The sequence below is a fragment of the Chlamydomonas reinhardtii genome, chromosome 1, assembly GCF_000002595.2.
Source record: "Chlamydomonas reinhardtii strain CC-503 cw92 mt+ chromosome 1, whole genome shotgun sequence".
Lineage (NCBI taxonomy): Eukaryota > Viridiplantae > Chlorophyta > Chlorophyceae > Chlamydomonadales > Chlamydomonadaceae > Chlamydomonas > Chlamydomonas reinhardtii.
The window spans coordinates 1,548,254-1,572,064 of NC_057004.1; the positions used below are offsets into that span (position 1 = coordinate 1,548,254).

Below are 23,811 nucleotides of genomic sequence, written 5' to 3' on the forward strand. Positions count from 1 at the left end.
GGAGGGGAGGGGAGGGGAGGGGAGGGGAGGGAAGGGGGAGAGGGAGAGGCGAGAGGGAGGGGGAGGGTATGCGTCCGAGTCCGATGCCGGCACCGACACAGTGCCGTGCAAGCCTCATCCCACCCCGCCATGACTTGCCGCGTCCCATGTACAATGCCGTACGCCGTACAGGTGACGTACAAGCGGTTTTACGAGCCCTGGTTCATCACGTGCGAGGAGATCATGCCCTGGTGGGTGGTGGAAGGGGGGTGGAGGGGGTTCGAGGGGCTGGTAGACGGGTCGGGCGTGTCCTGGCGCATGCTGATGTGTGCGCCCGGGTGGCCGAGACATGCCTCAGCCTGCAGCACAAGCTGGCGCGTCGATTTGGCATATGGAGTTTGCATCTTTGCCCTGAACCTGCTCGTACCGTGCGTTGCACGCACGACCTGTTGTCGTACACACGATGTCGTACACACAGGTACGACGTGGACTTCCGGGGCTACGGCATGAACAAGATCATCCTCATCGCCGCCCTCAACTACTACAACTACAGCTTCTGGATCCACCCGGCCGCCTGGCTGGTCCACAACCCCCACACCGACACGGGTGAGAGCCAGGGGGATTACATTCATGGCTAGTTAAGGAAGTGGTAGACGGTAGACCATCTTGGGGGAGGGGGGAGGGGGTTTGGGGTCGGAGCGGGGCCCCGGGGTGAAGGGAGGCAGCAGGAGCGTGGCGTGGCGTGGCGTGGCGTGGCGCTGGGTGAGCAGCAGTACGGTCAAGCAGGAAGGGGCCGACGCAAGGGGCGTGCGTGCCAGCAAGCGGTGCTGTGCGCCGCAGCTGGTGACACACGTGCGGTGCGTGCGTGCCAGTGTATGTGTGGGACAGGGGAGGGGTAACACACACAACACACACACTGACACACACATTTTGGCACGCACGGTGTCGACCATCTCCCCTTGTGCTGTCCCAATACACACACGCACACACACACACACACACACACACACACACACACACACACACACACACACACACACACACACACACACACACACGCTACCTTTGCTGTGCACACCGCACAGAGGTGCGCAAGGTGGTGGCTGAGGAGGCGAGCCAGGTCAACAAGCACCGCGCAGTGCTGCCAGCCAACGCCCTGTACCGCAAACTCACACAGCTGTTTGGCAAGTGAGTGCGAGGAGGGGGGAGGGGGCGAGTGGAGGGGGAAGAGGGCGATATGCAGAGGGTGTGTGTGTCACCGCCAGTGATTACAGGGGTTGAATGATTGGGCTGCTGTGCGACGGCTGCCCACACACACCGGTATGCTAGTCCTAGTATTGGTATCTGTCCCGGACACTCGCTCGCGAGGTCCTCACAGGCAACTGTAAACCGTAGTCACAACGCCGGCACACCGACACACAGCACTGCCTGACCGAGCATGCCTGGATCCTCACCCCACCTCATGAACCCCCTCACCCCCACACCCCCTCATGAACCCCCACAGGGCCAAGCGCGGCATGATGCGTGGCAGCTACACGCCGCGCACCGACCCGCGCCAGATGGCGGTGTACGACGTGGTGCGCTGGCTGCCGCGGCCGCCGCAGCTGGTGGGCAGCCCCACACCCGAGTCCGTGTTCACGTAGCCTGCAGGCGTGGATGGGCGTGGGATGGGCGTGGGATGGGAGTGGGATGGGACTTGGATAAGACTTGGATTGGACGTGGATGGGACCTCACGAGGCGTAGGGTGGTTGGTAGGAGGGGCCCTACACACGAGAGGCCCGAAAAGGCGGGCACGCACACACGCAGGCAGTGTCGGGCCCTTTCTTGTGCGTTCTAGGACAGACAAACACAGGCACAGCTGGGCACGGGTGTGAGATGCATGGGGGTTTGGGTTGCAGTGCGTGCCTTCATGGGAGCGGAGACGCGGCTGTGGATGGGGTGAAGGGGTGGGGTTGTCAATGCGCTTGCGCACAGATGTGTGTGGCGCGTGTGTACGGCGTCTGTGGCGGCAAAGGACGACTCCGGCTAGTTAAGCACGAGCATCATGATATGGGTTGGCTCGGCGGGGGGTGTGGGGCAGCGGGTGGCAGGACCACACGTTAGAACCATGAGTGGGTGGGCGAGCGAGCGAGCGAGGGGTTTTTGAAGAGCGGAGCATTGCACGCATGATTTCATTGGTGAGTGGTGTAACTGGGTGTTGTTTGTTTTGTTTTCACCAGAGCCAGTACCGTGAGCAACACGCGAAGGACGCGGGGGTGCGGGGCACACGACTTGTGACAGACCGGAGGTCTGATGAGGCGCTGTAGCAGGGTTGCTGATCAAAAGGCATCTCAAGATGTCGTCCAAGGTCCTGCTCTGGGAGATATATCGTTGGGAATGTGGGTTTCTCCCACAGACGTCTTGCCCGGACGCTTGAGAACAGGCGCCCCTGCTTGGCATGGCTGGGCTCGGTCCCTGCAGCAGCCCCCGCATGAAGCGACGTGACAGGGTCAGCGAACACAGCTGAGTCCCGAGAAGCCAGCTACTTAATCCCAGCCCAGCCTCATTCGCGCCATCACCAGGACTCTGGAGGCTGTGTCCCCTGTGTCCAGGCCTTCAGTGCGGGTCCAGGCCTTCAGGGGTCCAGCACGCCCCCCTCCCCCTTCCCTGCGGCGTGCTCCCGTGCCGCGTGCACCGCAGCACCGGGTGCCGCTTGGGACGGCGGGCGGCGGCAGGCGTGTCCGCCGCCACCTCATCTGCAAGCGCCGGGGGTGCAGCGGCCTCGTCATCACTGGTCGCCACCTGCGACATTGGCCGTCACTGTACTGAAGGCACATGGTGACGTGTCCCCACGGTGTGCCTGTCGAGCGGCCTCGAGCCCCTTATGTCTGTTGAGCCCCTTGTGCCTGTCGCGCCCCTTGCGCCTGCTGAGCCCCTTGTACCTGTTGAGCCCCGTCTGTTGCTGGTCACTTGCTGCCTTGGCCCTCGGTCCGTTAGCCAAACAATGCTGCGGAGCGCCGCAGCCCATAATGCCCCGCCGCCGGCACTTCCAACAACACGGCGCAGCAAGCATTGTCATGCCGTCATGGGCTCGTGAGCGGTGCAACCAGCTGTAATGCTGCCCTTAGCCCCTTGCACTGCCCTAGCAACAGATAGGCCGCCTGCCCGTCCGCCTGCCGCCGTGCCGCTGTGCCCGGCTGCGGTGTCGGTGAGTCGGTCGCACATCAGGGCCTCCCCTGTGCCTAGCCTTGCTTGAGTCCCGGACTTTTTAAGCCTAGCCACCAGCTGAGTATTCGTTATTGCCTATTGCATAAAACCCTAAAACCCTAAATAGGCGGCAGGGAAAATTCGGGCGGAGCGAGAAGTGCCTTGTCAAGGCCTCCCACTCCCAGCGCCCTGGACCTTCCGGGAGACAGAATCCAAAAGAAAATGGGGGCGGCTGCCGTTCTTGAGTTACGGTGCCTTGCTCGGGCCAGAAGCCAGGAGGAGGCAAGCCTATCACGTGCAGTACTCTACCGCACTATTATTTAGCGCACCGTGGCGTGCGCCCTGCTGTGTTTCATCCACGACCAACTCGACCGCGCGCACGCACGTAAACAATTCCTGTTCCCTCAGAAGCATCGCGCACACCAGCCGTCTCATGTGATGCCATATGTATAACTAACGAAATCCTAAAATGCGATCATCAGTACCGGAGAATGCACGCACACACACACACACACACACACAAGTTCCCTCCTGATGTGTCTAGGCACACACGTGCATACAAGTTCAGCGCCATCGACCCCCTGCCCATGTAACCTGAGTTCTGTGAATGCGCGCAAAAACATGTCCTAAACAAGCAGGCGCGCAGCCGTAACTCCTGGTGGTTGGAGTCCTTAACATGGCCTCGGCGCATGCGGCACCGCCAGCCAGCATATATGTGGCAACGCGCAAAAACTAGGCTACGGCCAGCATTTCGGCAAGGGCATTCCACCATGGCGATGCCCCACAAAACCTCCTCGCTAGCATAACGCACTAGCATGCTACACCCCCGTAAAAAAATGCCTAAAGCTCAAAGACTGAACACCCATGGCGGAGACGCACAAGGCATCCTCCCACCGGGCTACCCGCAGCGCTCCCATCGTGCGGCCACAACTGCGCCCGTTCGGGACAGAAGGTGGGCATTGGACCCAATCCCCGTACTTTAGGGTTGAGATCATATGCGTCTGCTGTCGCAATCCAGGATTCTTTTTCCACTGCCTCCCACACGGTCACTTCCCATTGGCTTTGCCGCCAGACACATGCTCGTCCAGCATGGACGACCGAGGGAAAACCTGTAGGCTGGTGCTTTCGTAATGCCACACCTATATCAGCCATACCGGCGTGCCCCTTTAACGTGTGTGGCAGCTCGTCATAAATAATGAAAGGAACAACAACTATGATAGCATACCGTACCGTACGGTAAGTCAACATGAAGCACTCGCGACAAAGCCCCCCTAAGCAAAGCTGGCTGCACGACCTGTCGCCCACGCGCATGTCCCAGGAAACACGGCAGCGCATTCACGCACCCAACCTCCATGCAGCAGCGTACAACTTGCAACGGGTGATGGGACCCCCCAGTTCCAGAATGCGTGCGTTTCGACCTTCGGCACTTCGCATGCGCTTTGGTTACCAAAGCAAGCCCCCATCCACACACGGTCCATACATGTTCCGGTCAAACTCCGTCCTTCCTATTATGTGCTTGCCTCATGCGAAGTTTTGAATTCGGGTCTGTGACAATGTTTTGCACCCTGTTGGCAGTTCGCTGCGTCCTTGCTCCTAGCCTTGCCACCACACAGCGTTTCTCACCTACAGCGAATGGCGGAATTCAAACTGCATCCTTGAGCAATGCGCCTTCCGGCCTCTCTCACCTCCCTTCTGCCTTCTCATGTCGCGCCGCCGTCTCCCCCCTCCCCTCCACCCTCAAGTGGAGACACGAGTAAAATCCCTCGCTTGCAGCACTCCTAGATTAGATCTTCAGCAAATGCCGCATGTTCGCGTTTCTAAATACCATGTGACCTTGTGAAACCAAGCGCACACGCACAGCAAATCGCATCCAAGGCGGCCATGGGCAGCAGCCGTACACACAGCTACTTGATGTCTGCAGCCGCACTGCCACCACGTGCGTCACATCGCCTCATAAAGTTATCATCGCGTGAGCTGTTCGCAATCGTTTTCCAGCACTGCATCAGCTCTCATGCCGGGACCAAATATCATGCCAGTTCATGACATGCGATCAATCCCGCAATTGCACAGGCAGACAATCGACTCCATGCTCGATGCGTACCGCACCAAAGTGCATGCAAGGTTCGTGTCTGCGGCCCAGCCCAGCGCGACAACCACACGGCCAGCACGCATCCCGAGGGCTTGCAAGCGTGGAGGCAGGACAGCCACGTGGCATCAGCAATAATATAAACACCCACTTTCCTTGCCGGTAGTTGGAATCCGTGAAGCCAACGCATTGCGCCATGCCTGGCAAGCCCACTGCAGCATTGTCAGAAAGCCCTCCATAATCGCTAGCAACCGTTTCCAGCATTTGGCTCTTGGGCCGGGCCATTTGGCCGTGACCGAGTGGGTTTCGGCTCTCTTTGTGGCCGGCCCTTCATTGAGACCCCACAAGGCCGCAGCAGCGCCCAACGAATTAGATGCAGAAGGACTTCTATTCTATGCAGCATGATAATGATTCTGACGATGAGCCGCAAAGTGTGATTGTTCAGACCCCCTCGCTTTGTGCATTCAGTGCGGGCACGCTGCGGCGACAAAGGCAGGCAGCGGTGCCGTGCATGCCACGTGTGGCACACCCGCCGCGCCCCTGCCTGCCATTGAATGTGGCGGCAGCAGCGGCCTGCGTGCGTGCGCGTGTGAACGAGCCATCGCTAATCGTGACCCCCGCGACGGCGCAGACGCAACGCAAATGTTGAGCATTAGCGAACTTCATCATGGCATTGGCAAACCAGCAGAACATACGGCGCCCCTCATCACAAGGACCGCTCGCATACGAACTGTGGAGAGGAAAGAACATGTGCTTTACTCGCCACAGATGCACGATAACAAAATGGCCGTATTCCCCTTAACGCCCTGTCGCGCGAAGCACCGCAATAGGATGCAACCGCCCCCGACCCAGCCGGCAGATGCTGTAGTATTGCTATGGGGTATGAATCCCCCCTCCCCGCCCCCCCTGCCATACCCCGTACCCCGTCCTTTAGTCACATGCTCGACGCAACACCCGCACGCACGCCCACAGCATCTACGCCCGGCAAAGCCTATGCCTGGCACAAGCGCGCGCCCAGTTGCGGACCCGCCTCATCACATGCCGGTACCCAAGGTTCCGGCCGCGCCCGACGGCAGCAGCTGCTGCTGCTGGCCTGCCAGCCCGGGCGCGGCGCCGCCCGCACCCACACCCACACCCACACCGCCGCCTGCACCCGCGCCCGCGCCTATGCCGGGCCTCGGCGCGTCCATTGCACCCGCAGCACCCAGCGCCCCGGCTCCGGCTCCCACGCCCGCGCCGCCGCCGCCCGCGCCGCCGCCGCCAGCTGCGCCGCCGCTGCCGCCGCCGGCCATGACGCCGCCGGGTGCGAAGCAGCTGAGCAGCGCGCCCGCCTCGTCGAGACACTCCACCAGGCGCCGGACCACACCCAGCTGCTCGGGGGGCATGTAGGCCGCCAGCAGGTCGAGCAGCAGGCTGCGGGTGGCGGCGGCGCCGTGCCCCTGGAGCGCGGCGCGCAGCCAGTCGCGCGCGGAGAAGGCCGCCAGCGCGGCGTGGCCCGACACGCCCGCGTGGCTCAGCTGCAGCTGCAGCGAGTTGAGGAGCAGCGTCTCAATCTCGGGGTCCACTGCAAGGCTGGTGCCACTGCTGCTGCTAATATTGTTGCTATTATTATTGTTGATGGCGCTGTGGCTGTTGCTGCTGGTGCGGAGAAGCAGACGGCTGCCGCTGTTGCCGCTGTTGCCGCTGCCGGGCGTAGGCGAGAAGCCAGGGCGGCGGAGGCTCTGCCGCCCGCCGTCTGCGCCCCCCTGCAGGCTGCCCACCTGCATACACACGAGCACCAGCACGCGCGTGGGGGCATTGAGCATGGGAGCGTGGGCATGGGGTGTGTGCATTGGGTCAAGATGTGCCGCCACCAGCACGACAGCCTAGCCCTCGCAAGCCATTCGCCGCAATGGGACGTTGTGCCACGCTCACTCCAAGAGCCGCCCGCGCTCCCCTACTTCCGCACCTGCGACCCGGCGCCGTCGCTCAGGCCGCCCGCCATCAGCTCAGCCGCCGCCGCCGCCGAAGCCGCCGCCGCCGCCGCGTCCTGCCCACCGCTGCCGGCGCCGATGCTGCTGGCGGAGCCGCGGCCCTGCGACACCGACACCTGCAGCTGCCGCAGCTGCTGCTCCGCCATCGCGCTCGCCAGGTCGCCGGAAGCAACACTGCCGCTGTGCAGCCGGACCAAGCCGCCAGCGGCGGCGGCGCCGCCGCCGCCGCCGCCAGCGCCGCCGCCGCCCGGCTGCTGCGGCGCGCTCTGTCCCGAGAGCATCGGCAGCTTGCCGCTCGAGGACTGGCTCGCAGGGCCCTGCGTATGGTGCTGCGGGTGCGGGCTGGGCAAGGGGCCGGAGCCCGCGACGCCGACGAAGGCGCCGCCGGGGCCGGCCATGCCGTGCTGGGACATCGATGCAAGGGAGTCGCGCGGCCCCGTGAGCGTCCAGTTGCTCAGCGCACCTGTGTGAGTGGGAGGAGGGGGCGCGTGTTGCACAAGGCACGGCTCAGACAAAAGCCCAGCACAATTCAGGCATGACCCGACGCAGCTCGAAAGAGAAGGGCGTACAATGCACGGCGGACGCACGGCGGCGGCGCGGCGGCGGAGGCAGCGCGCGCCCAAGCCACACCCCTGACGCCCGCAATCCCACACAACTCCGTGTGCCTGTTGCAGCCTAACGCCGCCCAGACCTGCCCTGGCAAGTGGCAACACGCGACGCACCCGACTGCTCCCCATCCTCAGTCAACTCTAGGAGGCTAGAGGAGCCCATGCCATGCATGGAATAGTCAGTGGCGGCCGTGGCGGCCGTGCCCGAGCCCGAAACACTCGGGCCGCCAGCGCCGGCGGGGCCGCCACCGGCGCTCTGCGCAAAGGCGTAATGCTGGTGGCTCTGGTGCTGCGGGTGCTGGAGCTGTTGGGAGTGGAAGTTGGGGACTCCGCTGGCAGTCCCATCACGCCGCATGCCAGAAGGCGAAAGGGGCGGAGCCAGGCGCTGCTGTTGCTGCTGCCCACCACCACCACCACCGCCGCCGCCTGCTGCCCCCTGCAGGTGCTGGTGCTGGTGCTGAGCGGCCTGCAGCTGCGCCTGCGCGTGCGCCTGCTGCAGCTGCTGCAGCTGCGCCAGATGCTGCTGCAGCTGCGGCGGCGCGCCAAACGGAAGCTGACGCATCCCGCCGCCGCCGCCGCCGGCGCCTCCGTCACCCGGGCCCACAAAGATGCCCATTGACGCCAGGAACTGCTGCTGTGAGTTGAGACCAGCCGACAGCTGCGCACCCGTGGGCGTGAAGAGCGAGGTGGCAGAGCTGGCCTCGGACCCAAGCACCGGCAGCCCGCCGCCGCCGCCGCCGCCGCCGCCGCCCGCCGCCGCCGCCATGGCCGCCGCCGTCGCGTCGTCGCCGCCGCCACCAAGATGGGTCGAGCCGTACAGGCCACCGCCGGCGGCGGAGGTGCGCGGCAGCTGCCCGGAGAGGCCGTGCTGACTGCCGTGCTGTCCCAGCAGCGGCAGTGACAGGGATGCGCTGTCGAGCTGCATCAGCGTGGCTGAGTCGCCTCCGCCGCCGCCGTCGGGCCCCTGAACGGGCCCGTGGTTCAGAATGCCAAAGCCGCCGCTGGGCAGGCGCTGCATGGACCGTGAGGATATGGTGCCTTGCATCTGCTGCAGCCCCGGCCCCGCACCACCACCACCCCGCCGCTGCTGTTGTTGCTGCTGCTGTTGCTGCTGCATGATCTGCTGTTGCTGCTGCTGCTGCTGCTGTTGTTGTTGAAAATGGTGTTGCTGTTGCTGCAGTGCCTGCTGCTGCTGCGCTTGCTGGGTGGAGCCGGTGCCTGGTTCCCCTGCAGCACAGCGTACAGCACAGTCAACGCAAAAGAGATCGGGCGTCAGGGCAAGCTCTCTGCCCCTACACGATCGCACACAGTACCACATCATGGATTCCTTTAAAGGCAGTCACATCGTGCAATACATCCTGAACATTACAAGCATACATGCTCGTGCAGGCGGGCCCGATGGGCTTCAGCCGCACACCCGCACGCCCTCGCAACCGCCAAGGTGCCCGCACCGCATGCCTGCCTGCACGCCCCCCCCCCAAACCCCCCGGCCCGTGGGGTGCCAGGCGTTTGGTGAGGTGCGGCGGCTGATGAGTGTCCCCAACGCCGCACGCGCCGCACCTGTCGCCATCCGCACGTCCACCATCGCATGCCCGCTGCCGCTGCCGCTGCCGCCGCCGCCACCGCCAGTCCCGTGCTGCAACTGCAGCTGCAACTGCAGCTGCTGCTGCAGCTGCTGCAGCTGCTGCGCCTGCGCCCCAGCCGTACCAGGCATCATCATCATTCGCGGCGGCCCAACGTCGCCCGCCGCCGCCGCGGCCGCCGCCGCCGCCGCCGCGGCCGCCGCCGCGCCGCCCGGCCCCATCACCTCAACCATGTCCGGTCCGGCGCCGCCCATTCCACCACCGCCGCCGCCGCCGCCACGCTGCAGTTGGTGCGGCTGCGGCGATGCAAGTCCCATGGGCCCGCTGCCCAAGTGCGGCTGCTGCTGCTGCTGCTGCTGCTGGCTGTGGCCGCCCAGCCCCCCGTCGCCCGGCTGCTGCCCCTGTGCGCCGCCGCCCTGTGCGCCCGGGGGCTTCCAGGGTACACGCAGCTCCTCCAGGCTGCAGACAGGCAGACGGGCAGGCAGGCAGGTTGACAGGCAGGCAGGCAGGCAGGTCGACACAGGCAGGCAGGCAGGCAGGCAGACGTCAACACGGAGGCCGGTCAAGCGCGGAGATGAAAGGGCAGCTTGTTTGCCCACTCCCCATGGCAACCAAGGACGAAAAGCAAACCGGGTCCCGAGAACGCACGTCAAGGACGCCAGAACAAAACAAACAGACACAACTCGCAACGCAGGGGCAGGCAGGGCGGCGGCCCCTGGGGGGCGGCGGCCTTGAGACTGACCCAAGCCGCCTGCCTGCCCAGTGCCCGCGCCTGACTGCCCCTGCCCACGCCTGGCCGCCTGCCCGCGCCTGACTGCCCCTGCCCTGCTGCCCTGCCTCTCGCCCTGCCCGCCCTGCTACCCTGCTTCCCGCCCTGCCGCCCGGCCGCATCCCCACCTGTGCGCGAAGAAGCAGGAGGGGCGGGTGCACTGCGAGCCGTATGTGCACATGAGCGCCTTGTAGCTGCGCGCACACACACATACACACACACAGTCACACACACACACACACACACACACACACACACACACACACGCAGATGGTTAATTAGTCAGGGTACAGGTTAGAACTCAGTAGGTCGGAGGGTGGGCAACAAACACAGCCGTATCAGTCGTTGCGGGGCCGTGGGTGCGTGTGATGTGGGTCGGCCGGCTCATGCGGGCTGGCCCCCAACGACAGCGGCGCGGTCCGTCACTGCCGAGGCGATACACATCGGTTTCGGCGGGTACGGCCCACCCTCGTGGGCCCGCTCGACCGACTCACCGTTGCGGATGCAGCCATTGCTCAAATACGTTGTGAGCGTAGCCGCAAGCATCGCCAGCTACGCAACCCGACTTCTGCAAACAAAAAAATAGCATGAGAGCACCTTAGCTTTAAAGTTTTGCTGCTGACAGACGAAACGTCCACGATACGGAACTTCACAGTGTGGGCCGAGCACGGCACGCGGTCGAGTCGCGCCGGGAGCGATTACTGTCGTAGCTACGGCGTCCCATGAGTCATGGGAGCTATATTTGCAAACGTGGGGTGGCCAATGGACATCTTCGCAGGTCCTGGTAGCATGGGATCCGCTACCCTCGATGGGGAGACACGTGTGTGGGGCTCCTTCGTAACCCACGCCGCAGCACGCGTGCGTAGTCGGCCACGTACCTGTAACACGTGTGCTGTACTCACCGATTTGACGTTGGGGCACAGCACCGGCTGGTAGTTGAAGAGGTTTGGGTCGCGCCGGCGAGCGGTCTCGCCGGGGTGGGCGCAGGGGCAACTGGACCAGGAGTGGGCGTAGGTCTTGGTACACGGAATCACCTGATGGGTGGAACGAAGGCAGGGAAGTAGGGCCGTGCGATGGGCGGCGGTGCATTGCCACGGTCATGCGACATCGGGATTCGGGAAATGCAAAACCACAGAGGAGGCGCCCGCACACGTGGGCAAGGTTTTGGCGTGAGGCCAGTTCAGTTCACTACCCAGTCCGCCGCTTGGGTTAGGTTTAAAAACGCTCACCTTGAAGCTGTGCATCCAGAACTCATCCGAGTAGTTGCCCTTGTGCTTGAGGCAGTGCGCCATGGCTGAGGAGCGCTATGCCTGTGGAGGGAACATTCGTGTGGCAGTGCAAGGGCCGGCGTCTGACACCTGAAAGGGCAAGCAGCTTGTGCCATCGAACCGCCGCACCTAACACAAGCCTATTGGCGCACGTAGCAGGGCTGAACCTTATGTGGTACCTTCAACATACACAATTCTGTTGCGTTTTTCCGTCTGCCTGCAGTCCCAGTGATGCAGACCGAAGACTTCATACCGATCGGTTTCAAGCACGCCGTTGCCTGGTCTCCGTCTTATGTTCACATCCAAGCTTGCGTTTCTCAATAGCGCTATGATGTCCGCACTGACCCAGGACGCCGCGTACAGCGAGCAGTTCACGTAGCAATTGTCGAAACAAGCGGGCACTCGATATCGCTTCGGCAAATAGCACGCATGATGTTTGTAGCTATACAGCTCCCAAATCCAGGTCCGCTCGATCCCGCTCCGGCCAGCCGCATTGCTCGACGAGCAAAGTCAAGTGACTCAGATTTGAGCGCAACGCTGCTTGATGCACTAGCTCACCTTTGTCAGGGCTCTCGACAGGCTTTACAGGCGCCTCCTCCTCCTTACAGCTCGCGAGGCTGGCTGCCTGAGTATCTCGTGTTATCATTCAAAACATGTGATGCCATAGGCAAATACTAATCATACTCGTGGGCAAGGCATAGTGAAATATCAAGACTTTGATAAACGCGTTAATCGAAAGTACTGTTATAGAAGCTCTAAACGCCTCTGCGCGTCTATGTTACGTATTCATCTATTAGCAGAACCGCAGTATGGTAGCACTCGGGCGATGTGACGTCTGGGAACTCCTGACAGAGATGAGCCCACTCGCACGCAGCTGTGCAGTACGAGTCGCGCTATCACCTGATGCTTGCGTCCGTCACTACTTGGTGAATTGAGAAAACAGAGCCGACCAGAGAATGTATACGACACGCGGCAAGTCGTCAAAGTTACGTGAAAGAAATGACGTGTGCATGTGTAGAACTGTAAAGTACGCATGTAACGACATTCGGCTACGCAAGGTGTCCCAATCGCCGGACTGCGGCGCAGCGCGGCGGACGCAGGCACTGCTGAAAGCAGGGGGCGAGTGAGGGGCACAGCTCCAGGCGAAGTTTCATTGATCTGACGCCTCAGCGCTTACATTGCAGGGAGAAATTACTGGCGCAGAAAGAGCTTCCCCCCGTATTCGCAGCTTGGTGCTGGTGTTGGTAGCCGCAGTGCTCGGTGTTCCACATGGCCCCCTGTAATCCACCAGTCAAATTGCGCGCCGGCGTCCGGAACGTCAAGAACGTGTATGGGGGATGCATTGCAAAGCAGGGGGCACGGCTGCGTTATGCCCAGCTCGGGGCCACGCTCGGGGCTGCCAGGGGTGCCCCACAGCCGGCGCGGACCCGCAGCGGCTGCCTGCTGCTCGTGATGGAACATGGCAAGGGGCAGGAAAGCGTAGTCCCGATGTGTGGCTGCCTGCTGCAGCGCTGCTAGCCGCGCGCCGCAAACCGACGCAGATCAGGAGCCCGCCCGCTTAGTCTTGAGGGATGCAGGGCGGCGTAGGCACGCACACGTTCTACTCTTCGCGCGATTCTTCGGACTGGCTCCGTTGCCAACGCGGCAGGCCTGCACCCCTGCGCAAGGGAGCCCCTGCCCGGCGCGGCTGTGCGCCTGTGCCCGGCCCCACCCCCCGCGGTTGGGCGACGATTCCTTGGTAGTCCTTGGTAATCGGGAATCGGCCACTCGGGCATGTTGGCCTCAGCCTGCACGGATCCCTCCCCCGCCCGCCGCTGCACGGCTACCCTAGTCCCAGCAGTTTACTGACGAGTGTTGCGGAACTAATGCGTACGTAGACCAGAGCGGAAGGCGGAGTGGGCGCCCGATAATCGCGCCCAATAACGCTCCGCCCTCCCCAGACCCCGGACCGTGGGACCCAGACTCCGGGACCCGCGTCACGAAGAAAGTCACCACCAGGCCACCAACGGGCGTTCCCACCGGCTGGACCTGCCTGCCTAGCCGCGCCTTTGTGTGTGCCTGTGTGGTCGTGTGTGGCCAAAAGCAACGCGAGGAGGCAGGCGTGTGGCAGTATGCGAGGGGGTCGGCGAGGGGGCGGAACCAGGGCCTGCCAGGGCGGTGCGGCTGTGCACGGCATCTATTGCAGTGCAATGTGGCTGCAGTGGTGTACGCATAGAGATGCGGCTGCGTACACACACCAGCTGTCATGCCACGCCACGCCATGCCGGGCCGGCGGGCCCTAGCTACCCATTCGTACCGTCGTACGCCACTTGCCATCGCCCGTGTCAGTGTGTCACCAACCGCCAGTGTCACCAACCGACCATGCCAGCACCGTCGTGCGTGCTGATGCCGTACGTGGTGCTCCCCTACGTTGGCGGGTCGTCTCCACACACAAGTCACATTCGCATTCACACCTCATACCCATGCTACTGCCAGGAGGTCCAATCAAGCAGCAAGAACGAACAGGCGCGCCCGTGCCCGTCTCTTCCTTGCATAACTCCCCAAAACCTGGGTTCTAGCCAGTAGCTCGCACAGCACGACTCGGCTCAACTAACTGCCGCTCCCGGGGGGCGCCTCTGGCCGTGGCTCCCGTGCAGCCATGCGCTCAAGTGCGGCCCGTCGCGACCCCGTGGCCCAGCCTGCCAGCCTGTCAGCCGACCAGCCTACCAGCGTACCAGCCAGAGTGTCGTCTGCCTACCTGCTAGCACCAGCCATACAGAGTGTCTACCTGCTAGCACCAGCCATACAGAGTGTCTACCTGCTAGCACCAGCCCGCCGCCCCCATGACGGCCGCCCCGCAGGCATGTGTGGGCCACAAGGCGGGAGGCACTGTGAAGTAGGCGTGCTGGAGAGCCTGCATGCAGACACACAAACACAGACGGCACACGGGGCCATTGTCTGTGTGTAAGGTGAAGACGATGTCCCCGCCAGGCTTTGTGATGATAATGGGGCTTCCTCTTTGGCCTCGAGCATATAACGCCCCCTTGGATTCTGTTGGGATTGGTATAACCCACGCACACGCACACGTACACACCCACCCACCCATCCGCACCCACCCACCCACCCATCTACACACACACATACACACACACACACACACACACACACACACACACACACACACACACACACACACACACACACACACACACACACACGCGCGCGCATACCCACCCACCTGCCGTGCCGACGGCCTGCTGGCCGGGTCCCAGTGCAGCAGCCGCATCAGCAGCCGCAGCGCCACAGGCCCCTCCAGACCGATGCCTGTCAACACACACACACACACACACATACACACAGCGTGCGACCTCAGAGGCAGAGGCGGCGGCGGTGGACGCGCGCGAAGGGCGTCGGACAGTGAGGCAGTTGGCGGCCCCGAGTGCGTGAATGCGGGTCCGTGTGTATGTGTTAAAGAGCACAAGGAAAACACAGCGCAAAGACAGTGTATGCGATGCAGCAAAGCGACGGTTTACGGATGTGACCTGAAGTTACCCCGCATACCTGCTGCGGTGAGCCGCCGGTCTTACCAACCGGACATCGCGCAACCCCCGCTACTCTAACCTCGAGGGGGGATTAGTGTCCACACGCTCTCAAGGGTGCAAACCCATGCATGTGTGTGTGCGTGTGTGTGTGTGTGTGTGTGTGTGTGTGAATGCGAGCGCGTGTGTGCGTGTGTGTGCGTGTTAGCGTGGGCGTTCAGGACGTGTTAGCGTGGGCGTTCAGGACACAGTGAGCTCCGCAAACCAAGCAGGGGGGCCGGGCGCTGCTGACGGGGGGGGGAGAGGGGTAGCCGTTCATGTGGAGAACGGGGGGGGGGAGCGGACACCGGCGCGGCGTGGTGACCGCAGCGCTCGGTTTCACGCAGCAACACCCGACAACACCTGCACACGTGCAGCCGTGCAACCATTCGTTGACCCGCCTTCGTAATCCACCCACCCAACCCACCCAGCCAGCCAGCCAGCCAGCCACCCAACCTACGCACCCCGCCCAAACGCATCCACCCACCCACCCCGCCCACCCATCCGCCCCGCCCACACCCACCCAGAGGGTCCCGGCTGCGTGCCAGCGCCAGCAGCGCCTCCTCGGTGCAGGCCCACGACATGAGCAGCCGCGACTTGCGGCCGCGCAGGGGCGGGCTGGCGGGGGGCGGCGAGCTGGGGGCCTGGGGGGGGGGCGGGGCGTGCAGGGGGCGTGCGTGTGGGGGCGTGTGTGTGGGGGCAAGTGTGCAGAGAGCACAAGGGAAGGAGAAAAGGTTGATTGCCGGTTCGCTGCACGCCGGGTGCGGGCCCGCAGCCCCGCACCCCCGCACGCTCCTGGGCGGTGCTACTTCACAACGCTGTGTTGCACATGGTGCGCACCCCTTCACGCCCCCGTGCACCAGATGCCCCCAAACATAAACACACACACACACACATTTCCCCAGACTCTTGTGCTCTCTAACCCACACAAACACACATACACACACGCCCCCAGCCCCCACGCACCCCGCCCCCCACCTGCGGCGGGTAGATGCACCACTCCATGAGCCCCCGCAGCAGGAACAGCTGCTGGCGCTCCTGCTCCGGCCGCCCGCGCAGCGCCAGCCGCACCTCCAGCAGCGCGCGCGTGGCGGCGGGCAGCTGCCACACCTGAGCGCGTACGTGCGTGTGTGCGTGTGTGTGTGTGTGTGTGTGAGGGGGGCTAGCTCGTGTGTGATATGGGTAATGCGTGATGTGTGATGAGAGAGTGGGCATTTGGTTTGCTTGTTTGTGTGTTGGTGTGCGTGTGTGTGTCCATCTCGCCTCCTTATCCCTGCACCTTATCTTTCTGGTGAAACCAACTTCCATTTATCCCCCTACCCCCCCCCCGGCCCCTCCGGGCCCCTCCCTCACACACGTACACTTCGTTCTTCCACCCCCACTCCTCCTCCCACACACTTCCACACCCGCACCTGCGGCGTGGCCAGCACCAGCTCCAGCCATGTCACGCCCACACTCCAGATGTCGTACGTCCAGGCGCGCGGCCTCAGCGCGCGCATGCCCTCCCAGTACCTGCAGGCATGGTGCGTGCGTGTTTGTGTGTGTGTGTGTGTATGTGTGTGTGTGTGTGTGTGTGTGCAAGCGTGTGTGTGCGTCTGTGTACAAAGCCCCAAGACCCAGGGGGTTGCAGTTTATACCAACCCCAAACAAAGCAAGACCAAGGGAAGTTCCGGACCCCAAGAGAACAACCAAGGGACAACCAAGGGAACGAGGGAGTGCGAGCGAGAGCCGTGGCAGCCGTGGGGGGCGCATTGGGCGTGGGCCTATCTACGACGCCGTCAGGACATATCCTTGAGGTGCAGCGCCGCCAAAGCCACCACCACCCCGGACACGTGCCGCTACACGAAACACACGCCAAACAACCCATGCAGCAGCATGCGACACATACACATACACACACTGGAAGGGTCTTCTTCCGTACATTATTACCCCCACACATTCACACACATCCCGAGGTTACATAAATCCCCAGAATTCGCAGACCCATGTGTGCTTTTCCAACCAACACACACACACACACACACACACACACACACACACACACACACACACACACACACACACACACACACACACACACATGCAGCACCACACACCGAGTCACGGTGCCACACCTGCCAAACAGGGCCTCGGGCGGCGCGTACTCGAGCGTCAGCTGGTCCGAGCCGGGCCCCTCCCGCCCGTACAGGTGTTGCAGGCTGTAGCTGTCCAGCGCCGACCCGAAGTCAATCAGCCGCAGCCGCACCGGCGCTACAGCCCCGTCCTCCGCAGCAGCGGCAGTAGCAGCCTCAGCCTCAGCCTCAGCCTCAGCCTCAGCCTCGGCAGTAGCATGTGCTGCTGCCGCTTGTGTTGCCTGGTGGTGCTGCCGCTGGTTGTGCTGGTGGTGAGGGTGGGGCAGGCGGGCTAGCATCATGTTTTCGGGCTTGACGTCGCGGTGGGTGATGTTCGCCTCGTGAACGACCTGTGTGTGTGTGTGCGTGCGTGTGTGTGTGTGTGTGTGTGTGTGTGTGTGTGTGTGTGTGTGTGTGTGTGTGTGTGTGTGTGCGTGTGTGTGTACGGCGGCTGGGGGCTGGGGTGGAGAATGAGACGCGCATACACACACGTTCACACAGTCACTCCTTCTCCCCACACACGCGTGCACACCCACCTGCAGCCCCAGCAGCAGCTGCCGCAGCAGTCCCCGGCAGTACTCGTGTCCGGCCGCGTGGCGCCGCATGTCCGCCCACCAGCGGCTGGGGCCCAGCACCTGGAAGGAGGGGGCGGAGGAGGAGGAGGAGGAGGGGGAGGGGCCGGAGGAGGAGGAGGAGGCGGGGCCGGAGGAGGGGCCGGCAGTGGAGCCAGCAGCTCCCTGTGGCGCCTGCAGTTAGTTCAGCAGTTACGGTGGTCGAGTTCACGTGGAGGCGGGAGAAGCGAGGGAGGGATGGTGCGTGTGCGTGTATGTGTGTGTCGGTGTGTATGCGTGCGTGCGTGGTATAAGTGCGGAAGCAGGTGCTGGGCCGCAGCCGCTGCCGAATGCACCAACGGCCCGGCCCCGAGGCCAGTAGTTTTGAAAGGCCCAGCAGTGCACCGCGGTGCAGAGCTGCGTCCAGAAACGGCGCGCGAGCGTGCGGTACACGCACCAACACACGCCCACGCCCACGCCCACGCCGCACCTCCTCTTCCTCCTCCTCGGGCGGCGGCGGCGCCAGGCCCACTGGGCTGTAGAGCAGGTCATGCAGGGAGGTGCCGGCGTCGCCAAACACAAGCCACAGGTCTGGTGCAGACGGGGCGTCCGCGCCTGCGGCCGAGTCGCCTGCCTGGGCCCCTGCGCCTGCTGGCGGCGGCGCCGCGTCCGGATCGGTTTCGGGCACAACCTCGAAGGACTCCAGGTATTCAACCTGCACCGTGTTTATTACGCAACGAGAACGAATATATGTGTGTGAGTGCCGCGCGCGTGGCGCCGTGACGCCACCACGTGTACGGGCGGTGAACGCGCACAGCATACACGAAACGTCACATCCCTTCCTCCCTCCCTTCCTCCCTCCCTCCCTCCTATCGGAGACTCACCAAGTGGTCATAGCCCGCAGTGGCCGCCGCCTCCTCTGGCTCTGTCCCCGCACCAGCCCCAGCCCCAGCCCCAGCCGCCCTGGCGGCGGCCGCCGCCGCCGCCTCCTGCCGCCGCCGCAGCAGGTCGCCAAAATAGGCCTCCCGCAGCCCACTCAGCAACACGCCCTCGCCGCCGTCGCCGCGCAGCCGCTTCAGCACATACGCAGGCGGCCCCGCCGGCGGCGCCTGCGCGCCCGCGCCCGCCCCCGCTCCCGCCCCTGGCCCCGGTCCTACGCCGTCTGTTTCCCCAGAGGCGGCTGTAGCACCTGCGGCGGCGGTGGCTGTAGCACCAGGTGACGCCGGCGGCGGCAGTTGGTGCTCGGGAAGCCGCCAGCCCCGCCACACCTCGCCAAAGTGGCCCTGGCCGAACCGCTCACGCAGCCGGTACACGTGTGCCGCCAGCCCGCTACTGCCGCTAGTACTGCTGCTGCTGCCACCGCCGCCACTTTGCGGGCCTGGCGGTGCGGCGGCAGTAGCAGCGATAGCCGCCGTGGCGGCGGCGGCGGCGGTGGTGGTGGTGGGAACCGGAGCCAAGGCGGCGTCCGCGCCCCCGACGGCTTCAGCTGCTACTGCCGCTGCGGCCGCCGCCGCTGCTGCTGCTACTGCCGCTGTTGGCTCCGGCACCAGGTGCTGGGAGCCGTCGGCGGCACGGACCGAGTGTGCGCGCGGCGGCGCGTGGAGCGGTGAGTCCACCACCACCAGACCTGGCCCAGCACCCGCACCCGCATCCGCACCCGCATCCACGAGTGCTCCGCCACCGCTGCCGCTACTGCCGCCGCGGTTGCTGCTGCTGCCTGCTGCCAGTGTGACGTGTGTATCCGTATCCATGTCCGTGCCTGCCTTTGTGCCTGCCTCGTGTCCGCCACCTCCTGCGTCCCAGGGGCCGCGCCCAAACAGCGGGAGCTCCGGGCCGCCGCCGCCGGCAACCCCAACCCCGACCCTGGCCCCGACCTCAAGCCCCAACCCCACCCCGCGCCCTCCTTCTGCCTGCTCCTGCTCCCCAGGCTCCGCGTGCCGCTCCCGCCCCTCCTCCCTGTCCTCCGCATCCACCACCTCAGCGCCCTCCAGATGAAGCCCCCAGCCCATCAGCACGCGCCCGCGGCGGCCGCCGCCGCCACCTCCCACGCCGCCGCCGCCCATGGCGCCGTACGCGTGCCCAAACACGTCGCCGTGCCCAAAAACATCAGCACCGCCGGCGCCGCCGCCGCCAGCCCCCATGTCTGCCATGAGGCCTAGCTGCGGCGTCATGCTGCCCAGCCCTCCTCCGGGCGACCCCGCTGGCAACCCTAGCCCCAGCCCCCGCCCTAGCTCCGACAAGCCAAGCTCGGGGTCCAGCCCCAGCCCCAGCTCCGGCAAGCCCAGCGCTGGATCCAGGGCCGCCGCGCCCGGGGCCGCGCCTGGAGGCTCCCTGATGTCTTCGGTGGGAAGAGGGACGTGTGTCAGCGGCTGTACAGGTTCAGCCGGTGCGGTGGAGGCACTGGCGGCGGCGGCGGCGGCGCCAGCGGCGGCGGCGGCCGGGGGCTTCCAGCGCTGCGGCATGTCGGACGCAGCGTGCGTGTTTGGTGTCGCGGCACCAACGGGCGTGTCTTTGGTGGCCCCCTCGGGCTCCGCACGGCTACTGCCGCCCTTGCCGCCGCCGCCGCCGCCGCCGCCGCCCCCGCCAGCACGACCAGAACCCGCAACGGCGTCAGCCCCCACAACGAAAGCCTGGCCGAGTGCCGCAGCGGCCAAGTCTGCGACATGGGACGTGCTGCCACTGCTGCTGCGACTGCTACTGCCGCCGCCACTGCTGCTGCTACTGCCGCCGCCACTGCTACTGCTGCTTCTACTGCTACTGCCGTCTGTGAGGGCCAGGTGCAGCGGCACGGACGCAATCTCCAGCAGCAGCGTGTGCGTGCTGCCGTACGCAATGAGGGCGTTACTGCTACTGCTGCTGCTACTGCCACTGCTGTCGTTGTCTTCGACCACGCAGCAAGTGCTACTGCCGTCGCCAACCGCCACTGCGGCCATCCCGGCGGCCAGGCCCAAGCCGGCTGCAGCACACTCCTGTCGGCACACCCAAGGGTAATGAGAGGGGGAACAGACGGGGTTTCATAGTTTTGGGTTTGTGTGGTTCACGACAAGCGTCTGGTGTGGCCGGGAGATTACGGAAGGTTGGCGTGCTTGGAGGGGCCACAGAATTGCATCGCAAGCAAGCTGGGAGACCATGTCCGTTTGAACATCGTACTCACCAGTGGCGCCAAGCACTCGCCACCTAACGGCAGCAGCCCAACCGCCGCCACCGCCGGCACAACCGCCGCGCCGCCACCAACGCCAACCACCAACTGCCTCGCACCGCCGCCCGCAACCCCCACCGGTGCCAGCTCCCCGGAGGGCAGCAGCGGCCGCGGCGCCTGCGGCTGCGGCTGCTGCACCCCGGCTGTAGCAGCAGCGACGGCGGCTGTAGCAGTGCTGCCGGCGGCTGTAGCAGTGTAGTAGGCGTGGAGTCGGTCCAGCAGCCAGCCGGGGGGCGTGCCGGCCAGGCCGGGGAGCACGAAGGTGGGGTGCCTGGGGAGGTCAGGTGAGCGCAGGTGTGGGAGCAGCAGCAGGAATGGTGGGAGTGATTGAAGTGGTGGGCGTGGTTGAAGTGGTGGGAGTGGTGGGCGTGGTGGGAGTATGCCTACTTGGGTGGGCAGGGCCAGTGGCAGTGGCGCGGGAAGGGGAAGGAGTAGCAGCAGGGGCGGGTATGCCGTACACAACTCAAAGCAGGATGTTTCCACCATCCTCCCCCTGGCCCCCCCGCTTCCAAAGGCACGCACCCGTCATCAAAGTCCCTCAGAGTCCAGGGCGGCCGCATCTCCACTCCCGGCAGTGGCGCGTGCAGGTGCGCACCGCGGCGGCTGGGCACCGCCGCAATGCGCTCCGAAAGCACGTAGCCGTGGCCGCCGCCGCCGCCACCAGCGCCGCCGCCAGCGCCGTCACAACTACCGCGCGTGTGGTGGTGGTGGCGGTGCGCGCCACAGCATGGCTGCGAACCAGCCGCGTCAGAGCCGGCGCCGGCGCTACAGCTGCTGCTGCCGCTGCTGCTGGCGGCGGCGCCGCAGCCCCTGCTACTGCCGTCGCCTGGACACACAAGCACGAGTGCGCCCGAGCCCGGGACGCCCTCGCCACCGGCACTGCTACTGCCGCTGCTACAGCCGCCGCTGCTACTGCAGCCACCGCTGCCGCCGGCTCGACCGGCGGCTGTAGCAGACGCGTCCCCGCCCGACGCCGCTGCCGCCGCCGGCGGTTGCTGGCAGCCCATGAGCTGTAGCGCCGTACCCAGCGCGTGTGAAACACACGCCTGCACCTGACCCCACAGCTGTAGCGCCGCCAACCCGGCCGCCAGCACTGGCGCCAGCGCTGCCGCCGGCGCTACCCCCGGTGCTGCTGTGGGTGTGGGTGCGGGTGTGGGTGTGGGCGGCTCCGCGCCATCGTCGCCACAGCTCCCCGTTGACACCGTGGCGTGTGTGGGCTCGCACACAGCCCCACTGCCGCCGCCGCGACTGCCGCCGCCAGCTGCGGCTGAGCGGCGCGCGACGCGGCAGCGGCGAATGACGGCGCCCGCCGCCGCCGCCGCCGCGCGCGCCGCCTCCCGTACACTCAGCGGCGCGGCCGTACCGGTGACAGTCGCCGGCTGTAGCAGGACCGGCAGCAGCGCGGAGCTGCTGCTACTGCCGCTGCTGCTACTGCTACTGCCGTCAGCGCCGCTGCCACTGCCGCCGCCGCCGGCGGGAACGAGGGCCGTGCCGAGCGCGACCGCGGCAGGCACTTGCACTGGCACCGCTACTGCTCCTGCTGCTGCGGTTGCTGATGAGTCTGCTACTGCTGCTGCTGCTGCTGCTGCTGCTTGTGCTTCAGGATCGGACTCCTCTGGGGGCACCAGGATAATGTTGGCGGGAAGCTGCAGCGCGTGTCACACACATACACATACACAATCAGCGGAAGCGCCACACACGGGCAGAGCCCTGCACACGAACACGCAGATAAAAAGGTGCAAAATACACAGGATATGCTCAAACTACCCGGAGCCCCTGCAATAAAGTGCAACCATCCTCCTTGCCGTCTTCCAACAAGCCATGCCTGGCCCCTCCCCCCTCCTCCCTCCCCCTTTTCCCCCCTCACCCGCACCACCACCGCCGCGGCGTTGTCCATGGACCCGCGGTTCACGGCCTCCTGCACCAGCCGGGCGGCGGCGGCGGCGGCGGTGCGGTGCGGCAGCCGGCGGTGGCTGGGGCGAGCCAGCGCCTGCAGCGCGGGGTGGGGGTGGGGGGGAGGCGGAGGTGACGAGTTGCGGTGAGGTGAGAGGAGACGGGGTGGGGGAGACAAGCGCGGACCCCCAAATCCCGAAACGGTGAGCGAGGTCAGGAGAGGTGAGGTTTGCGCTTCGCTTGAAGCATCCAACAGTATCCAAACGTATCAAACATATTACAGCATCAAGGTCTGCGCTACAGGATCCGTTCGACTGCAGCCGCCTTTGACACGCCATCTGCAGTACGTATGCGGGTACGGCGGCACGCACCTGCGCCCCGCACGGGTCCTCCCCACCGCAGTCCGCCGCCGCCGCCGCCGCTGCCGCCGCATCGCAGTCGCAGCAGCCCGGCGGCACCGCTGACACCAGCAGCCCCGATGACACCGGCGATGCAGGTCCCGGCGCTGAAGCTGACGCTCCCGATATTGATGCTGCTCCTAATGCTGATGATGCTGATGATTCGAATGCCGCGGTGGCAGGCACGGCGGTGCCGTCTGGGCCGGCGGCGGCGGCGCCGGCGCCACGAGATTCGGCGGCGGCGGGGCCGCCGGCGGCGGGCCCCAGGGGTATGGCGGGCGGCGCAGGCGGCGTCAGTGGCGGCGCGGCCGCACCGCCCAGCTGCGCCGCCGCGTGGTCGCACATGTCCTGTGCGTGTGTGTGTGTGTGTGTGTGTGTGTGTGTGTGTGTGTGTGTGTGTGTGTGTGTGTGTGTGTGTGTGTGTTGTGTGTGTGTATGTGTGTGTGCGTGCGCGTGCGTGTGTGTGTGTGTGTGTGTGTGTGTGTGTGTGTGTGTGCGGTGTGTGTGTATGTATGTGTGTGTGTTGTGCGTGTGTATGTGTGTGTGTGTGCGCGTGCGTGTGTGTATGTGTGTGTGTTGTGCGTGTGTATGTGTGTGTGTGTGTGTGTGTGTGTGTGTGCGGCTGTGTATAGTGCCCGCGGTGCATGCAC

At 64.9% G+C, this 23,811-nt stretch overlaps 3 protein-coding genes across 3 annotated transcripts in view; 1 reads left to right on the plus strand and 2 right to left on the minus strand.

Moving 5' to 3' along the window:
• CHLRE_01g008051v5 (uncharacterized protein) overlaps positions 1–2,356 on the plus strand; it is a 5,532-nt gene extending 3,176 nt beyond the window's left edge. Inside the window, exons 8-11 of the mRNA XM_043058240.1 lie at positions 172–230; positions 458–585; positions 1,065–1,167; positions 1,484–2,356. Coding sequence (XP_042928154.1) covers positions 172–230; positions 458–585; positions 1,065–1,167; positions 1,484–1,622 — 429 coding nt within the window. The 3' untranslated portion in view covers positions 1,623–2,356. The remainder of the gene's footprint in view (positions 1–171; positions 231–457; positions 586–1,064; positions 1,168–1,483) is intronic.
• A 1,013-nt stretch (positions 2,357–3,369) lies between these two features.
• CHLRE_01g008100v5 (uncharacterized protein) lies at positions 3,370–12,772 on the minus strand. Its single transcript, XM_043058241.1, has 9 exons — positions 12,011–12,772; positions 11,414–11,494; positions 11,087–11,218; positions 10,679–10,752; positions 10,313–10,378; positions 9,393–9,874; positions 7,947–9,059; positions 7,200–7,687; positions 3,370–7,011 (listed from the first exon to the last, which is right to left on the minus strand). The coding sequence occupies exons 2-9, from the start codon at positions 11,474–11,476 to the stop codon at positions 6,286–6,288; spliced, it is 3,144 nt and encodes a 1,047-aa protein (XP_042928155.1). The 5' UTR covers positions 11,477–11,494; positions 12,011–12,772; the 3' UTR covers positions 3,370–6,285.
• Positions 12,773–13,620: 848 nt separating this feature from the next.
• The window catches only part of CHLRE_01g008150v5 (uncharacterized protein), a 12,592-nt gene continuing 2,401 nt past the window's right edge, over positions 13,621–23,811 (minus strand). Inside the window, exons 5-18 of the mRNA XM_043058242.1 lie at positions 23,438–23,509; positions 23,135–23,358; positions 22,738–22,860; positions 21,393–22,516; positions 20,826–21,141; positions 18,556–20,640; positions 18,162–18,386; positions 17,657–17,866; positions 17,124–17,470; positions 16,422–16,521; positions 15,988–16,119; positions 15,533–15,653; positions 14,670–14,755; positions 13,621–14,345 (exon numbers count right to left, since the gene is read on the minus strand). Coding sequence (XP_042928156.1) covers positions 14,253–14,345; positions 14,670–14,755; positions 15,533–15,653; positions 15,988–16,119; positions 16,422–16,521; positions 17,124–17,470; positions 17,657–17,866; positions 18,162–18,386; positions 18,556–20,640; positions 20,826–21,141; positions 21,393–22,516; positions 22,738–22,860; positions 23,135–23,358; positions 23,438–23,509 — 5,258 coding nt within the window. The 3' untranslated portion in view covers positions 13,621–14,252. The remainder of the gene's footprint in view (positions 14,346–14,669; positions 14,756–15,532; positions 15,654–15,987; positions 16,120–16,421; positions 16,522–17,123; positions 17,471–17,656; positions 17,867–18,161; positions 18,387–18,555; positions 20,641–20,825; positions 21,142–21,392; positions 22,517–22,737; positions 22,861–23,134; positions 23,359–23,437; positions 23,510–23,811) is intronic.